The sequence below is a fragment of the Dendronephthya gigantea genome, unplaced genomic scaffold (genome assembly GCF_004324835.1).
Source record: "Dendronephthya gigantea isolate DGI-Jeju-01 unplaced genomic scaffold, DenGig_1.0 000007F, whole genome shotgun sequence".
NCBI lineage: Eukaryota > Metazoa > Cnidaria > Anthozoa > Malacalcyonacea > Nephtheidae > Dendronephthya > Dendronephthya gigantea.
This window is the reverse complement of record NW_021163017.1, coordinates 3,167,732-3,185,396: the sequence shown is the minus strand read 5'-3', so window position 1 is coordinate 3,185,396 and position 17,665 is coordinate 3,167,732. Positions and strand designations below refer to the sequence as shown.

The following is a 17,665-nucleotide window of genomic DNA, read 5'->3' as shown; positions in this document are numbered from 1 at the left end:
GCACCCAGCAAATTCTCAGTGGTCAATAGAAATTCGTCTTGAAATTCTTCTAGAATTCCTTCTGCGTCTCTTGGAACTGAGGAATTCGCAGTATTAATCCTGTGGATCTCACTGGGCCAAAGTGATTCCTCTTGAATTTCCTCCGCAATTTCGTGTGCAACAACGTTGTATGTATCGGAGGAATTCCTATTATCAGACTGGAAGTTCTCAGAAGGCGAGGAAAGATCCTCTAAAACGTCGTAAAACGGAACGTAGCTTTGGCCAAATAATCCTGCATCAAAATTCCATATGTTAACCAGAAAATCATCTGGAAAAAAACCTACATTGATTAAAAATATTTCAATTATTAAAATAATTTTACAACATTGGTAAATAGTCTCTTACTTAAGATGCCGCCTTGTGTTAAGTTTACAAAAATAATTCATTTTCCCCTTTTACCTTCGAAATTAGATAGATTGTTATCATCCTGGGGGGCAATTCCCGCCATATTTGTGGAGGTTCCTTCCTCCAAATTCGCCTTTTTGCCTTGAAAACGACTTCGCTTCTTGTTTTACAGGCGAGAGCAAGTTGTAGTCGTGTGGCGTCTGTGACTTGTATCAATAAACTACAATCTCGCTCAGAGTTCGCATTGTCATCTTTTGATAAAAACATGTCAGAACAGCCACAGTTCAATTTGGAATAAGTTCTCTTCTTGGATGAAAATTTCTCCGAATAGCTACAACCTTTCTTGGAATACACGCTCTTCTTTGCTAATAAAGCCTTTCTTTTTTCACACCTCGATTTTTTCTTTTTCATTAAAATCTGCAACAAAATTTGTTATATCAAGTAAACGGTACGTCGCAAGGATAAATAGCCAAAAATACTCCAGTCCATGCTTTAAGAAAAAATCAAACAAACGGTAGAAGATTTCTTTGATGCAAAAATATTACAAGAATGCGCGTGTGATCACATGAATGGCAGGCCCGTCGGAAGTGAATTAGGATTGGGGTGTAGCAAGTGACTACGTTTCAAGGGATTCGGAGAAGAAAGGGCATTTTCACGACGATTTTTGGAATGTAAAATTTTAAGAACACGATCTCGTTGTGATCTCAGCGACTGCTTTTAGCTAACGCACAAAACTAAATATTGAAATAAAGGAAGGTTTAAACCATGGCAGCTTCGTTTCGCATGCCTGTCAAGATTTATTGCGGCGGCTGCAGCCTGCCCAGCCCTCCCACGCATCCGACGGGCTGATTACTGTCTATGTTTCAGACGGTCAAATTACCTTTGTGTTATGTTCTTTGAGGTTTTGCATGGTGTTATTAAATATAGTTGTTAATTGCTTGTGGTTTACACCATTTAAGCTTTCGGCCCGTGAGCTCGGGTCATCATCAGAGAAGAGTTCAATTACAAGCAAACTATGTGCGCAAGCACATCACGCAACAAAGTCACGCAAATTATAAACGGTTAAATAAAGAAGAGATAAAGGTTCAACTCTAATATAAAAAACTAAGCATGCAAGAACTAGAACAAGCAAGACCATATGTTATTAAGAGGGCTCCCTTTCCAGTGGAATAGTTTTATGTTTAAATATCTCAATTGATTCCCTAGTTATACGAGGAAAGTAATTGTTCACAGGAGCGTCGTTTTCCCATGAGTGTTTAGCTATAGCTGATCTTTGCGTGACCATAGAGATTATAAATAACACTAGCTAGAGGAGGCATTGATATCGAAAACATCAGTCGAAAAAGGCAGCGCAATAATGGGGGGAAAATTCAAGTCCCGGATGCTAAGCCAAGCGCTAATTGGCTAGATCAATACCTCCTTAGCAACTACGATAGCAAAAACTAAAATTTGTATTAAAAAATTATATTCGTTTTTAGGTCGCTTTTCCGGTTTTTTAAGGAAAAACAGTGCTTTTTGGAACTGGTTTTACTTAATAAGTCATTCTGAAATGATATTTTAGGAAAAAAAACCATTCAAAATTAAAAAAACTCGTTAAAAACGACATATTTTGACCTCGGATATCGTGAATGAGTGAACATCCGGGAATTGGATTTGCCCCCCATTAACGCACTCCCCAATTTCTCCTCGATGGCTCCACTAGTGTCATTTATAATCTCTATGTGCGTGACTTTGTCGCGTGATGTGCTTGCGCACATAGTTTGTTTGTAATTAAACTTTTCTCTGATGATGGCCCGAGCTCACGGGCCGAAAGCTTAGAAATTTAATAAATTACATAGTGTAAACTACAAGCGATTAACAACTATACCTTTGTATTGTCATACGTATTAAAGGTGCAACTTCCTCTATACATACCTTGTTTGCCAAGAATTTCAGGTGGAAAAGAAACTTCAATCGAATCCTGACCACACGATGCCATGGCCAAAAGCAAGGATTGCAAGGATATATCAAATCCGTCACAAACTGTCCAAATATAAAAATAATAAATAGTGTTTTCTTTAAATCTAATGAGTAGTATACGAGGCGCTGTAAAAAAGAAACCCAAAATAGAGAGTATTAGCTCAAACTCCAAAGAAATCCTGTCCGTGGACTGGTGGTATTTGTGGACCCTCCACCGACGATATTTCACTCGGTTCGCCTCTTCGACCGGTCTCGGGTCCACAAAACATAATGGTTCCTTCGCTCGCGGTAAATAAGTGTTAAATATTCTGCAATCAAAATGGGTATTGATGATTTAAAGGGAAATAAATAGCAGTGAAGGTTAACTGATTATTGATCGAGCGTGAGGCCTGCACTGTGAAATATCAGACAGAGGCTTTTTAATATGAATAAATATATACCCTCACCACTACTTAACGATCTTAGCGGCACCTGACCCTCTGTATACGACTTTTTTACTATATCATTGATGTTTTCTAAAACACATTAGTTCACTAGTATACCTATACAGGCAATTATAAAATGTAATGATTCCCATCCTCACCTGGCTAGCGCTTGGCATCTTCATATTCAAATTCACCTTGCAAATCAGCTCCTTCAACAGTTCATCCGACTCCAAATTCCAATTCAACATCATCTCCATCCTCATCAACTCATACCTCATTCCCTCGTTTGGTGTCTGAATTTGCCAAATATAATAATTTCAACTTTATTTTCAATATAGAAATATATGCATGTAGAAACCTCTTACCTCGGTTTTTACGAAATAGATTATATTTATACATATATCCCAATTGACTTTGTGACTATTCGGATTCCAAAGTTATTCCCATGTTTTACGATCATGTTAAGGGCTCTGTGAACCTTTATCGTTAATTTTTTGAGTAAATTAATAGCATGTATAAGTGAAAACGAAATAAGATATGTTGAAAAATTGGTGTGGGTTTGAGCCAGAGAATGTGAAAGCACAGTAGTGATAGCAACTCGCAATGGCCGTCATATTTTTCATAATTTATCTGTTTTTGTGGGAAAACCGGTGGCAGAAAATACGGCAAGATTATTATGGAAATTAAATTACCTAACTGCTGTCAGAGTTAATTGGTAAATTATTTTGATTTTTTACTGTAAAATATATGGTCAGACTTTTCATAAAACCTTTTTTTCATACAATCTTGTTTTGCACTTATTGAAACGGAGTTTGCAAATTGAATTATATTTAACAAATAAACCATGAGCACGAGTCGTATATGGTAGACGAAAGCGACTGATATAATTGTTTTATAATATAGCTACTATAAATAGCATTTTATAAGCGAAATAAACATTGCAAAAAATTAACTAGATCGGCTATTGATTTGCCAGTCAATCTTTCGCTAAATCACTGTGGCATGTTTACATGTTAAATTAAATTTAAAAAACCGTTTTCATTAAAAAAAATCTGCATATATTGGTAATACAATGGTCATATATCAACTCTTAAGACCAAGCCATTATGGATTCTATCCACGTACCCATGATATGAAACCCCTACAATCCAGCTCCCTCGCCAGGTTCTTAACCAGATTCTTTATTACCTCCATTTCCAACTTTCTAATCTTGACCATCATCAGTTTGTCCGACTCCTGCTCCAAATCCAACGTGTTCCCCATCATCTTCAATTCATTCATTACCTCACATGTCTGGTGTCTTCCCTAATTTCACCAGAGATAAATAACTTTAGATTGATTTTTTTTCCATAATCAGTGACATCGTATTATACACTGATATCATAGACGCATCTGAATATTGTGTAATTAGATAGCAGTGTACTAAGCTTCTCTGTAATGATTAACGACGAGAAGGTTGGTACCATTCAGTATTTAAATAATTATTAACCATAAAGTGCATTGCAGAGTATTTGCGGGCTAAAATGATAAATTTGCTGGGCTGAAATATATTTTAGCCCGCTGATCTAAACCAATCAGGAGAATGACTGGAGTGTTTACCTATTACATATTTTTTTATACAAAAATTACGCTTAAAGTTAATATTATAATAGTAATACAGTTGATGTTCTTGGGCGTAAATGTGTTTTTGGCCCTCCTCAGAACGCCAAATTATATTGTTGAACTCGCTCGGGTCAAATTATATTGTTAGTAGTTGGGTAAGGGTTAGAGTCTGGTTTAGGATTAAAGTTATGATTATATTCGTGGCCTTACTAAACTTAAAAACGCAAGGAATTAATAATAGTGCCGTGACTTCGTCGAATTAATCAAATGATTTTAAAAAAAAATTCTAAAGATTTGCGTAGGGTGAAGCTATCCTAATATCAAATCATATTTCATTATTGACACTCAGAAGTTTGCTGAATTTCCAATCATTTCACGACCGTGATTTGCTATACAAATTGACAATCGATCAAATAAATATTGCATCAAATACATATTAAAAAAGTCCGTCAAGTCAAAAATTCCGGCAATTCCTTTAGTGGTTTGATAGATAGATAGATAGATAGTTTATTAACTCTTAAAATTACAGCCAAATTTAAGCTGGATTAGATTAAGAATTTACAAAGCATATTCAAACTAATGGATTAAAACTATTCTAAATTAACTACTGATAATATGGTAATAAGATTATAAACAATTGCTATAAAAAAATGTCTTCTGAAGTCTATTGGTTTTACCCACGGGGACATGATATTTACGTGCTGTTCTGAGATTAAAATTATTTTTGTTCAACTTTGGTCAAAACTTATGCAGTTTATGACTTTGGTTTGCACTGATTTCCTGAAAAATTTTAATTGTTTGAGCGTGTCTACGATTGTTTGCTGTATCCAATTTTGTTTGTTTGTTCAAATTCACCAAAATTTTTTAAAAATAATACTATAGATATCTTTCTAAAACGCAGTGCTCTACTTGTCAATACTGCGTGCCGCTACTAATCCCACTTTGAAATTGGGCAAAAATTAACGGCCGGGTGTTCAGAATGGATCGAAAACCCATCGCCTTACCTCTAAGGACTGCATATCAAGGAGCCGCAACCTAAAAATCAACTCTAATTTCAAGCAATTATGGAGACTATACAATTCTATCCACATACGCTTCGCACTACCTCGATATCCTCACGATCCAGCTCCGTCGCCAGGGTCTTCACCAGGTTCTTTATTACCTCCATTTTCAACTTCTTAATCTCCTCCATCATCAGTTTGTCCGACTCCTGCTCCAAATCTAACATCCTCTCCATCATCTTCAATTCATTCATCACCTGCTCTGTCTTGTTTTCTCCCTTATTACACAAAAGAAATTCTAGGCTGACTTATTTTACATAATAAATGACATCATGCATCTGAATGGCTGAGAGAAATGCAATATTACATATGAAATAATTCACAACGAGAAGGTTCGTAACATTCAGTTATCAAAATATATCTCCATTGTATCAAACTAAAATTATATTTGAATGTGATATTGTCTTGACGCCCTTTCCAACCGATCCAAGTGAAAATTTGCTCAATATGTTAAATTAGCTTCAACTTTCATTGTAAATTAACGGTGTTGAAACCGTTTTGGTTTCAAAACGAAAATAACAACGCTCGAAAACGTTACCGTGTGCATACGGTCTAATCCTTTGTTATATTAGCTTTTGCGGGCATTGCGGTGTATTTTGGGGGCTAAAATGATAAATTTGCCGGGCTGAAATATATTTTAGCCCGCTGATCTAAACCAATCAGGAGATTGACTGAAGTGTTTACCTATTGCATTTTTTTATACAAAAATTACGCTTAAAGTTAATATTATAATAGTAATACAGTTGATGTTCTTGGGCGTAAATGTGTTTTTGGCCCTCCTCAGAACACATGTAAATTTTAACCCTTGCTCGGGCCAAATTATATTGTTAGTAGTTGGGTTAGGGTTAGAGTCTGGTTTAGGATTAAAGTTATGATTATATTCGTGGCCTTACTAAGGCAAACTTAAGGAATTACTAACAGTGCCGTAATTTCGTCGAATTAATCAAATGATGAAAATTTCTAAAGATTTGCGTAGGGTGAAGCTATCCTAACATCAAATCATATTTCATTATTGACACTCAGAAGTTTGCTGAATTTCCAATCATTTCACGACCGGGATTTGCTATACAAATTGACAATCGATCAAATAAATATTGCGTGAAATACATATTAAAAAACTATCAACATGATGATATATCAAGTCAAAAATTCCGGCAATTCCTTTAGTGGTTTGTTTGTTCAAATTCACAAAATGTTTCTTTAATAATATTAGATGTTTTTTCTAAAAGGCAGTGCTCTACTTGTCAATACTGTGTGCCGCTACTAATCCCACTTTGAAATTGGGCAAAAATTAACGGCCGGGTGTTCAGAATGGATCGAAAACCCATCGCTCGAAAATCAACTCTAATTTCAAGCAATTCTGGAGACTATACAATTCTATCCACATACGCTTCGCACTACCTCGATATCCTCACGATCCAGCTCCGTCGCCAGGGTCTTCACCAGGTTCTTCATTACCTCCATCTTCAACTTCTTAATCTCCTCCATCATCAGTTTGTCCGACTCCTGCTCCAAATCTAACATATTCTCCATGATCTTCAATTCATTCAATACCTGCTCTGTCTTGTTTTCTCCCTTATTACACAAAAGAAATTTTAGGCTGACCTATTTTACATAATAAATGACATCATGCATTTGAATGGCTGAGAAAAATGCAATATTACATATGGAATAATTCAAAACGAGAAGGTTCGTACAACATAGGTAATGATTCACAACGAGGTTCGTACAACATAGGTAATGATTCACAACGAGAAGGTTCGTACAACATAGGTAATGATTCACAACGAGAAGGTTCGTAACATTCAGTTATCAAAAGATATCTACATTGTATCAAACTAAAAATATATTTGAAAGTGATATTGTCTTAACGCCCTGTGCACACGATCCAAAAGCAAGGGAAAATTTGCTCAATATGTTAAATTAGCTTCAACTTTCTCTGATTTCAGGCTATTAAAGATACTACGCAATGATATTTACGTACCCATGATGTGTAACGCTCATCATCCAGGTCTCTCAGCAACTCCCTCACCGCGATCTTCATTACCTTCATCTTCAACTTCTTAATCTCCTCATGCATCAGTTTATCTGGCTTATGCTCCAAATCCAACATGTTCTCCATCTTCTTCAAATTATCCATTGCGTCCGTTGCCAGGATTGTTCCCTGATTTCGCGATATTTTTTTACAATGATTAATAGCAATACAATCACATACATCAAATAAATGGCTGGGAAAAGTGGAATGCGATATTTATCATTATAGATCTGGAGTGAGGAGGGTTCGGCAAAATATTTCCCGAAGTGATGATATATCATTACTCAGGAAATATTTTGCCGAATCCCTAGAGCGGAGGGTCTATAAATGATATATTATACCGAAAATATATTGTGAACTTGTAGAATAGCCTAACATACAGTACAAATGTTCAGAAAAGTATTCCTATAAATCAATAAAAGTACTCGAAGAAGGCATAAAAAATTACTGTATTTTAACATTAGTCAACTCTTTTGGGTTTTCTGTATGTCCTTCGTCGAGAATACGGTTATCGTCGATTTTCTCGTCAGAATCGTTAGTTTCTTGATTTCAAACAAATTCTCGCCATTTTTTAATTTTTCTTCATACACGGAGGCTTGCGTGGCCGCCACGCGTTTTCCTGCGAATAGATCTTTACCGGTGAGTATAAAAAAATCTGCCGCTGCAGCGAATACGGATGACGTAAGTGCGACACGCAGAACTTATTGACACACAGACTAGCCCCTACTTCTCCTTAGCGCGCCTTGCATTCTTGTGACGACACCGGTTTCAACGCGCGGGAAAGAACTAGAAAAAAATGTTTTTAATTCCCAATTCAAAAGGTGGCAAGAAAATTTTTCTCAAACAATACTGATCTCAAAATATTTGCATCAGGGACAAAATTAGGGAAAGTTTTTGAAGTCTCAACATTTTGTGCTAGGCTAGCCCCTGCATATTTAACAGCGCGCGCTTACAAGGCCGGGGACTAGCCTGATTGACACGGAGGACAATTTGATTTCAGTCAGGTATAATATTATAATTATTAAAAATAGTAGTGTGATAAACTTTCCCGTTTTCATCCGGAACGCAGTGGCTGGTACCATTCTGACAACTGACAAAGGTTTCAATCAACCAATGAAACTTATGTGGATGTACGAGTTTAAGTGTGAGGGGGCTTTTAGATTACAGGCGATGATCTGGAAACTCGCCAACAGTCTGTTCTATTGTTTTTTTTATGTTTATACGTAAATTTTCTTACAATGAATACAATGCGTTATTTTCGTAATGAAGTGTCACGTACGTTAATAATTGCATAACCAAAACCCACAAACCATTCCCTAATCTAATCATTTAGGTCAGGTTCACACTAAAGGAATCGGGAATTAGGCAAAGAAAGCGAACATGCATGGCTTAAATATTAAGGGGTGTGAAGAATGGATCAAAAGCCATCGTATCTTCTATAAGGCCTACATATTGAAGTACCGCCGATCAACTCTGATTTCAGACAATTATGGATATTACTCGATTTTATTTACGTACCGATGACGAACCCCAACAAACGAGCTCCTCAGCCAGCTCCTTAATCAGGTTGTCCAGTATCTTTGTCTTCAACTTCTTAATCTCTTCCATCATCATTTTATCCAACTCCTGATCCAAATCCAACATCTTCTCAATCTTCTCCAAATCATCCATTACACTCAAACCCTTGTGCACTTCCTGATTGTACCAAAGAAAATAATCTAAAATCGATAATACTCCACAACGAATAACAATAAAATTAGATCAAATTTCTTAACGCTAAATATCATGACTAAGAGGATCGATCGAATGCAATATTAGATTTGAAATAGTAGTGAGTTGAGCTTTTCTATAATAGGGACCTTAAAGCCCTAATTCCACGAGCTAAATTTTCAAGCGAAATGCGAAATATTTCGCCTGCTTTTTTTGAATTGTGAGCAATGAAGCAGAATTTAATTTATTCAAGTAGTCGAAATTCAAAAGAAACAGACGAAATATTTCGCTTTTCGCCGAGAAGAAGCCCCTAACCATGTAGGACGCGAACGCGACGACGACGGCTATCAATACCATGGGTCATTGAAATGAAATGAATAATTAAAGACCTGACGTCGTCTTCGTTCTGTTTACAAGATACAACGGCAAAACGTCTTGCCTAAAACGGTTGCATTTCAGGACCCAGCGAGCCCTAACTCGAATTAGACTCTATAGAATTATCTTTAAACAACAATCGTTACAATTAATAATATGCAACAACCACTTTGTCACAGCATTTATTTAAAGGAGTATTTCAGCCGCGTCGTCATCGTGTTGCCGTCCTACATACTTATAAGGTCCCTAATAATTCGCAACGGGGAGGCTCGTATACCATTCAACTCACGAAGGTTTTTTGAATCATGCAACAATTAAAATATATTTAAATGTGTGGTCTCATTCAGCATTTGAATGGAAGGAAGAGAAATAGCTAGATCTGGCAAAGAAACTTAAACATTCAATCACAATGGTCGTTCAAAACATGATCTGGAAACTCGGCCGCAATCTTTGTTCCATTGTTTCCGTACGATGAAGCCACTACATTCTTTTCATAATGAAGCAATCATTCAGGGTCATGGCAATAATAATCGTGGATTTGGTTGGACATTGTTGGAATTACTACCAGTACCATCAGTTCTCACCTCGTTGAATTACTCAACGGTATTGTTGAAGTATTGATAAACAACTTTCTAAAGATTTGTGCAAGGTGAAGCCATCCTAACATTAAATCATATCTCATAATAATTTAGACACTTCCAGGTTTGCTAAATTTAAAGTCTTTTCTTGACTTTAAACTAAAAAAATTGGGACAATTTCACAAAATATATCGCTGGCTATTTTTCTAAAATACAGTACTTTACTTGTTAACTCAGCCGCTACTAATCCACTTTAAAAAGAGGTAACAATCAACGGACGGATTTGCAGAATGGATAAAAAAGCGGTTGTAACACCTATAACGCCACCGACTAAGAATCAACTCTGATTTCAGGCAATCATGGATATTTAGCATTTTACCCACGTACCCATGAGAAACCCTCACAATCCAGCTCCCTCTCCAGGTTCCGTACCAGTTTCTTCATTACAACCATCTTCAACTTCTTAATCTTCACCATGATTAGTTTGTCTGACTTCTGCTGCAAATCCAACATCTTCTCCATCTTTTCCAATTCATTCATTACGATCCATATTTCGTTTCTTTTCTAATTTCACCAAAAATAAGTATTTTTAGAATGAAAGGTTTTTCCATAATGAATGACATCATTACACTTATATCATACATGCATCTGAATGGCCGAGAGAAGTGGAATATTACATATGAAGTGTGTATAGGAGTGTGCTAAACGTCACTGTAATGATTCAGCAGAATGAGGAGGTTGGTTATTTGAATGTGCTTATCGTCTTGACGCCCTGTCCACACACGATCCAAGTGAAAATTTGCTGAATATGTTAAATTAGCTTCAACTTTCATTGTAAATTAACGGTGTTGAAACTGTTTTGGTTTGATAATGAAAATAAAAACGCCCGAAAACGTTACCGTTACTGTGTGGTCTAATTATCCTTTATTGTTCGTGGTTAGATTATGGTTGGAGTCTGGTTTAGGGTTAAAGTTAATATGATTATATTCCTGGTTTTTGGTAATGGAATTACTACAAGTGCCGTCATTTCGTCAAATTACTCAGTCTTGGTGAAGTAATAACCAAGAGAATTTCTAAAGATTTTTGAGCGTGAAATTTGCTCGCTGGCTATTTGTGCCTAATATATCGCTGACTATTTGTGCCAACTCAGCCGCTGCTAATTCCAGCTCAAAAAATCATTGCATCAAATATAAGCCTACATATTGACAGACAATTATGGTCCATATTACGCAATTCTATCTACGTACCGATGAAACGAAACGCTCACAATCGAGATCCTTCGCCAGCTTTCTTACAACGATCTTCATTACCTCCACCTTCAAGCTCTTAATCTTCGCCATCATCAGTTTATCCGACTCCTGCTCCAAATCCAACATCTTCTCAATCTTCTCAAAATCATCCATTATGCTCAACCCCTTACGCACTCCCTGATTACACTAAAAAATATTTTAAATGGATAACTTTTCACGATGAAAATTTCTGGACTATTTAAATGGCTGAGAGGAATGCAATATTACATTTGTAACGGTAGTGTGTCAATATTTTTTGTAATGACTCGCAACGGAGAAGTTGGTATACTATTTAACTGAGAAATGCAGGGGCGTAACTAAAACGATAATTTGTGTGAACATTTATATATTTAGTTCTGTTAGACGGATTTCAATTGTAAGTTATTGCACTTTCAAAAGAAATCCGTCAGGCAGAATTGAATATATGAATATTCTAGTTACGCCTCTGGAGAATTTTTTTCATGTGTGGTTTTTGAATGTGTGGTTTCATTTAGCATGTTGATGGAATGACGTAAAATAGCTGTATTAGGCAACTATAAAAGTTTCACATTCAATTAAATGTTCGTTGAAGACATAACCTGGAAACTCGCAATCTTTGTTTCATAGTTTTCTCCTATGAGTTTGCTCATGTTTACGTAAATTTCCGTACGGGGAAATTCTGACCGTACAAGAAAATTTATATCAGCTAGGAATACGAAAGGCAATATGTTGGACAAAATTTCCTCAACTTATTGAATCGAAAAGTTCGTATGAATGTGAACGATTTTACAAGTTCGTTGAGAGAACACGGCCATAACTTTGAGAAATACATTTAAATTAGCTAAATTTGGAAGATTGCAGAAATACCCAAGGTAAAAGATTCGATACCAATTAAAACATTTTATTAACAGCTGTTCTATCGAACTATATTTTTTATCATGATTTTAACTGTAGAACTATATAAATCAGTTAACTTGTCGCTGTGCAATCATTCAAAGAACTTATGCCAGAATTTACAGTGTATTTTATGACTATATGTTTGAAATAGCTACAGGATTGATCAAATAAATATTCAATTATGTCAAATACATATAAAAGATTTACCAACATATAACTGACCAGTATATAAACTCTAATTTCAGGTAAGTTTGTAAACCTATAAGCAATTAATATGAAATTCACAAAATATATTGCTGAATATATCAAGCTTTCCAAAATGCTGCACACAAGCTACTTGTCAACTTTAAGTAAACAACCCACTAGATTTTGTCAACTGCTAATATTCCACTTTAATATGAGGTAATAAACGACAACAGTATACAGAATCAATTAAAAGCTATTGTATCACCTATAAGGCTTACATATTGAAGAAACAACTAAGAAACAACTCTGCTTTTAGGCATTTATGGCCGGATATTATGCAATATTATTTAACGTACCAATGATACGAAAGGCTCACAATCCAGCTTCTTCACCAGGTTCTTCATTACCTCCATAATCAAATTCCTAATCTTCTTCTCCATCACCATTTTATCATAATGCAACATCTTCTCCATCTTCCTCAATTCATTCATCCTTGTTGACACCTTGTTTGTTCTCTAATATTTCACAAAAATTGGCAATTTTAGACTGATATTTTTTTGTAATGACTGACATTAATACGTAATATATCATTTATAAATTCAAATATTGCTGGAGCTAAATGGCTGAGAGGAATGTAATATTACATTTGAAATAGCGAAGTTGGTTCTTTACAATTATGCAATATATGCTATCGATCTACGTACCGATAGACAAAAACACCATGTCCCATTCGAAGTCTTAATCTCCACATTCAACTTCTTAATTTCCTCCAATATCAGTTTATCCGACTCCTGCTCGAAATCTAACTTCTTCCCCATCTTCTCCAATTGATTCATCATCATCTTCTCTGCATTGTCTCTTTCCTGATTTCAACAAAGATATTGCATGGTACATAACTTTAGATCGATAATTTTTGCACAATGAATGACATTAGAATACAATATTTTAGATTATTTCTTTACATTGAATGGCTATCCCGATGTGTGGTCACATTTAGCATATTTATACACAAAGTGCAAGATAAACCATAAGACTGTAACAAATTACCTTAGACTTAAAATAATAATAGTGTTTGAAGACATGTGATATTTTGGGGGACTTATACCCTTATTGAAGATTCCATTTTAACACCTAACCATCCTGTTGGTTTCAAAACGGAAGGTCGTTCAAGTTGGTATTTTGTAAAAGACCTTCTGCCAAAAACAAGTTGTTATTTTCCGTTTCAGAGCGCAAAGATTTACATCAAATGCGTAAATTTGGTTAGCAAATGCGCAATGCGGTTGCCTTGCCTAGCCACGCTATGTCCGTCACAAAAACACACCGCGTTTCTATGTTTTGAAATCCGGTTCATGCTACACAAAACAGCCTACCTAGCTTAGGTTATTCATTCTACGCTGAGTCTCGAATGTGGACGCTTGCAAGAAAGCAAAGGTTAATGCTACAATTCTATTCGCATTGCGAGACAAAAAATTCTATCTTTATTCTACCTCGATCAAAGCTATATCTACGCGCATGATAGTTAAAGTTGGTGCGTCTGCAAACCAAAGTAAGTAAATAGATAATACGTTGTTTCAGTTTGCAATTGTCGCGCTAAGTGTTTTGATAAGCGCTGCTAAAATCGGTTTAGTTGTTATATTGCATGCTATAATTATTAGTTTAATAAGTATATCTCATTTATGTCAATTATCAAGTATACTCGTATTAATTTCATGTGTAGAGGTTATTTCATTTGTCTGCTTATCATATTTTAGTTCGAACCGACGCAATATTCTCAATCGACTTATTCGACCCAAACCTGTATATATCCTGTTAAAATTATCAAAATTCCCACGTCGAGTTCGTTTCATTCTACGCACCGCGTCTACCCCTGTAGATTTATTGGGAACTCGTTGACATTGAATTTCTGTCCCAGTGAAGCTACACATCCAAGCGTAGGTGCCCCTTTAAAAGGTGCCAAATATTAAGCCCTTACGCCAAAAACTGTTTGATATTTTGTAATATTTTCGCTCATTAACTGCCAGCATGATACTGACTTGTGACTACATATATCCATTTTGTTTCATAATTTTATACTGACATATTTCTTACATTCTTGTAAACTAGTATTTTTGTAATTCTCATCAACACTGTCGGTCCATCACGTTTTATACCAACCATCTCGACTATCACCTCCCAATCCAATAAAGGATACGGTGCTTAGGATCCTGTGTACAAAAAATATTTATGTACAGTGGACAATAAACCTTCGCTCCTGAGAACTTCGACACTCTTGTAAACGAACACAAGGATTTTCAAATAGCCAATATACTTCGCAAAGTCACTTCGATGTTTTAACGAAATGGCAATGGAACTATTCGGTTCTGCTTTTATAACTCCAAGCTAAGCGGAAGTGTTTCAATTTCATTTCATTGCAATATTTTGTTGCGTTCGGATGCAATCACGAGCTGCAATCGTCGCTGACCTGTGTATGCAAAATGGACTGATGGTACGTCATAATTACCAGTGACTGCATATTACTCATATAGCCACTGATCTATATGATAACAATCGAATGGGAGGTCTTAAGAAATAGCTACAATTCTACATCGTGTTTGGTTATGTTCGCTAAGGAGTCACATGAGATATGCGGGCGAAGCCTGCCCAGATCACTTGCAACCGAATCTTTACCACGTCACACGTCTGTGATATTCTCTGTTGTAATGGCAGAGGCCGGCACAAACACCGAAGATAATTTGGCGGCTTTATTACTTAATGATGATGTCGCTTCTGATGAAACGCAAGTAAACATTACAATAGTTCTAAATTCTCTTAACAATAATGTCTCGGCTTTGGCTGTTTCTATGGAGGCAATGGGCAACTCTTTAGTTAATTGAACATAGACGCCCTAATAATTATTCAAACCGCTACTGCCAAACGAGATTCTCGGGCGGTTCTTTCAACAAGTGAGCGTGCTGAAAAACAACGTATCGATGCTCTTACGAATGACTCAGACCCTGCTCTACAGGCTTTATTGAATTCAGACGAATGTCAGCCACAAGTTGAAAGGAAGATGGCGAGTTGGCAGAGGATGATGAGCTTCTGCAAGCTTTGGCTCTCGAGTATTCAAGTCAGGACAAAACAAGCAGTCCGATATCAGCTCAGTTAGCTGCTATTCTAGACCAAAGCTGGTCGGCTGCATTGCCAGATGTGAGATGCTAAGTTAAAGCAAAAACTGGCTCAATATGATCGACCATAAAACTGTGGTCGCCTCTTAGCACCTAATGTCAACCATGAAATCTGGTCCAGAATTTCGACAGTTGGCCAACGGCAACTTGTGTCAGTGCAGCGTTAGCTAAGTCCACTCAAGTGTTACTCAATATTGAATAAGCATATGCTAAGCATATATTTTCCAATAACGAAGACAATGGCGTTGTACAATGGAAAGACCTTGTCCACGTCACAAATTGACGCTCTTGCTCTTTTAGGCAATGCTAATATAGACCTTTTTTATAATGACGTCAAACGCGGAAAGTCTGATGTAACACGAAGTTTGATTGGCTCGATAGTTTTGTTGAGCCAATCAAATTTCGTGTAACATCAGACTTTCCGCGTTTGACGTCATTATAAGAAAGGTCTATTGTCAGCTTTCACAGCGTTGGCGTGAAATGCTGAAGCCGTTTTTGAATAAGGAATATGCTGCTCTGTGTTCTTCTCAAACGGCAATTACATCGCTCTTGTTTGGCGACGAGTTGCAAACCCAGTTGGCTTCAATTCGTGCTTCTAACCGTATTAGTAATACGGCTATTCAGTCTTCTTCTCGTCCAAATACGCCCAGAGTTGGCCGACCAAACCGCACATGACCTTCGAAAAACAATGATCGCGACAAGTCGGTTTTCTACAAAGGCCCCAATCTGAGATGGCCATACAGAAGTCGCCAACAGAGATCTCGGGAGGGGCCAACAACAACAACAACAACAACAACAACAAAAACAACAAAAACAACAACAACAACAACAACAACAACAACAACAAATGAATACTGAAGTCCTCAGCAGACTTACAGATCTAAGGTAAGTGAATATACTGTATGTCATTTTTACCTTCACTTACACAACATTTTACCGACCAAATTGCCCAATTTCTGGCATGTCGCATATATTAATCTACTCACAATAAATCTACTCACAAACTTACGGACGATCCCGAAATTCTAGATATGGTTCGGTGTGCCCATATTGATTTTGTGCAGGTTCCAACTCAAACACGTTCTCCACGACAGACCTCTTTTACGGCAAATGAGGTATCAGTTATAGAAACTGAAATTTCGAATTTACTGAGCAAGCAGGTAATTATTCAAACGCCTGGGAAATACATCTCCCCAATTTTTGTCCGCCCAAAGAAGGACGGTACTACCAGAATGATTTTAAATTTGAAATCGCTAAATCAATCTGTCGTGTATCGACACTTTAAAATGGATACATTAAAAGATGCTATTCGCTTAATGAAGCCGAACTGTTACATGGCTTCTATCGATCTAAAAGATGCGTATTATTCGGTGCCCATTAATAAGTCACATCAAAAATATTTGAAATTCAAATGGAATAACGTTTTATATGCATTCACTTGTTTCCCCAACGGTTTAGCCAGGGGTTTCGTAAGGGGAGCCAGCTACTTTCAATATCACCGCCGGCTACTTTGTATCGTGTATTAAAATTTTAAGTTTTAATAGAAAGTTTTAAATTGGTGTATTTAGATAGCAATTACAATATCAAATACGTGGTCAATTCAAACCGTTCTATTTTGTCTTGAAAGCGTTGTGAAGATTATTTAGTGTTTTTAAATTGTTATTCACGTAGGATGACAATTTTTTCACTTGTCTGCCATCTTGAAATAGTGAAGACGTCCACCATCGGCCCCGACCTCCTCCCCCCCCCTAACAAATGGCGCTGCTAACCCTGCCGCCTACTTTCCTTAAAGCGCCTGCTACTTTCAAAAATAATAAAACCCCTGGTTTAGCCTTTTGTCCACATAAATTTCCACCTTACGTCGGTTAGGTCATGTTTCCTCCGCATATATCGATGACTCGTTTTTAGAGGGAGATGATTATCAATGCTGTTTGGAAAATTTACGATGAAACTATTGTATTCGTTAGGGTTTATAACTCATCCTAAAAAGTCGGTACTTGTACCTACTTAGCGCTTAGTTT

The 17,665-nt window shown here is 36.5% G+C and overlaps 1 protein-coding gene across 3 annotated transcripts; it reads right to left on the bottom strand.

The window, feature by feature from the left end:
- Positions 1 to 207: 207 nt before the first annotated feature.
- LOC114516922 (cingulin-like) lies at positions 208 to 14,853 on the bottom strand. 3 transcript variants are annotated; one of them, XM_028536537.1, is made up of 14 exons: positions 14,569 to 14,853; positions 13,185 to 13,343; positions 12,837 to 12,995; positions 11,377 to 11,565; positions 10,517 to 10,693; positions 8,985 to 9,161; positions 7,416 to 7,595; positions 6,833 to 7,006; positions 5,476 to 5,649; positions 3,894 to 4,073; positions 2,927 to 3,061; positions 2,299 to 2,406; positions 439 to 801; positions 208 to 319 (listed from the first exon to the last, which is right to left on the bottom strand). In XM_028536537.1, the coding sequence occupies exons 1-14, from the start codon at positions 14,635 to 14,637 to the stop codon at positions 230 to 232; spliced, it is 2,334 nt and encodes a 777-aa protein (XP_028392338.1). In that variant the 5' UTR covers positions 14,638 to 14,853; the 3' UTR covers positions 208 to 229. The 3 variants fall into 3 exon arrangements, with proteins under 3 accessions (XP_028392338.1, XP_028392339.1, XP_028392340.1); XM_028536538.1 differs by having other exon boundaries at positions 208 to 307; XM_028536539.1 differs by lacking the exon at positions 5,476 to 5,649.
- Positions 14,854 to 17,665: the final 2,812 nt, after the last annotated feature.

Coding starts and splice junctions, on each gene's coding strand:
- LOC114516922 (XM_028536537.1), bottom strand. CDS start 14,637: ATGGTTGGTATAAAACGTGATGGACCGACAGTGTTGATGAGAATTACA. Junction 12,996..13,184: donor CATGGTGTTTTTGTCTATCG/GTACGTAGATCG, acceptor GTGAAATATTAG/AGAACAAACAAGGTGTCAAC. Junction 5,650..6,832: donor TGGATCGTGAGGATATCGAG/GTAGTGCGAAGC, acceptor TTGTGTAATAAG/GGAGAAAACAAGACAGAGCA.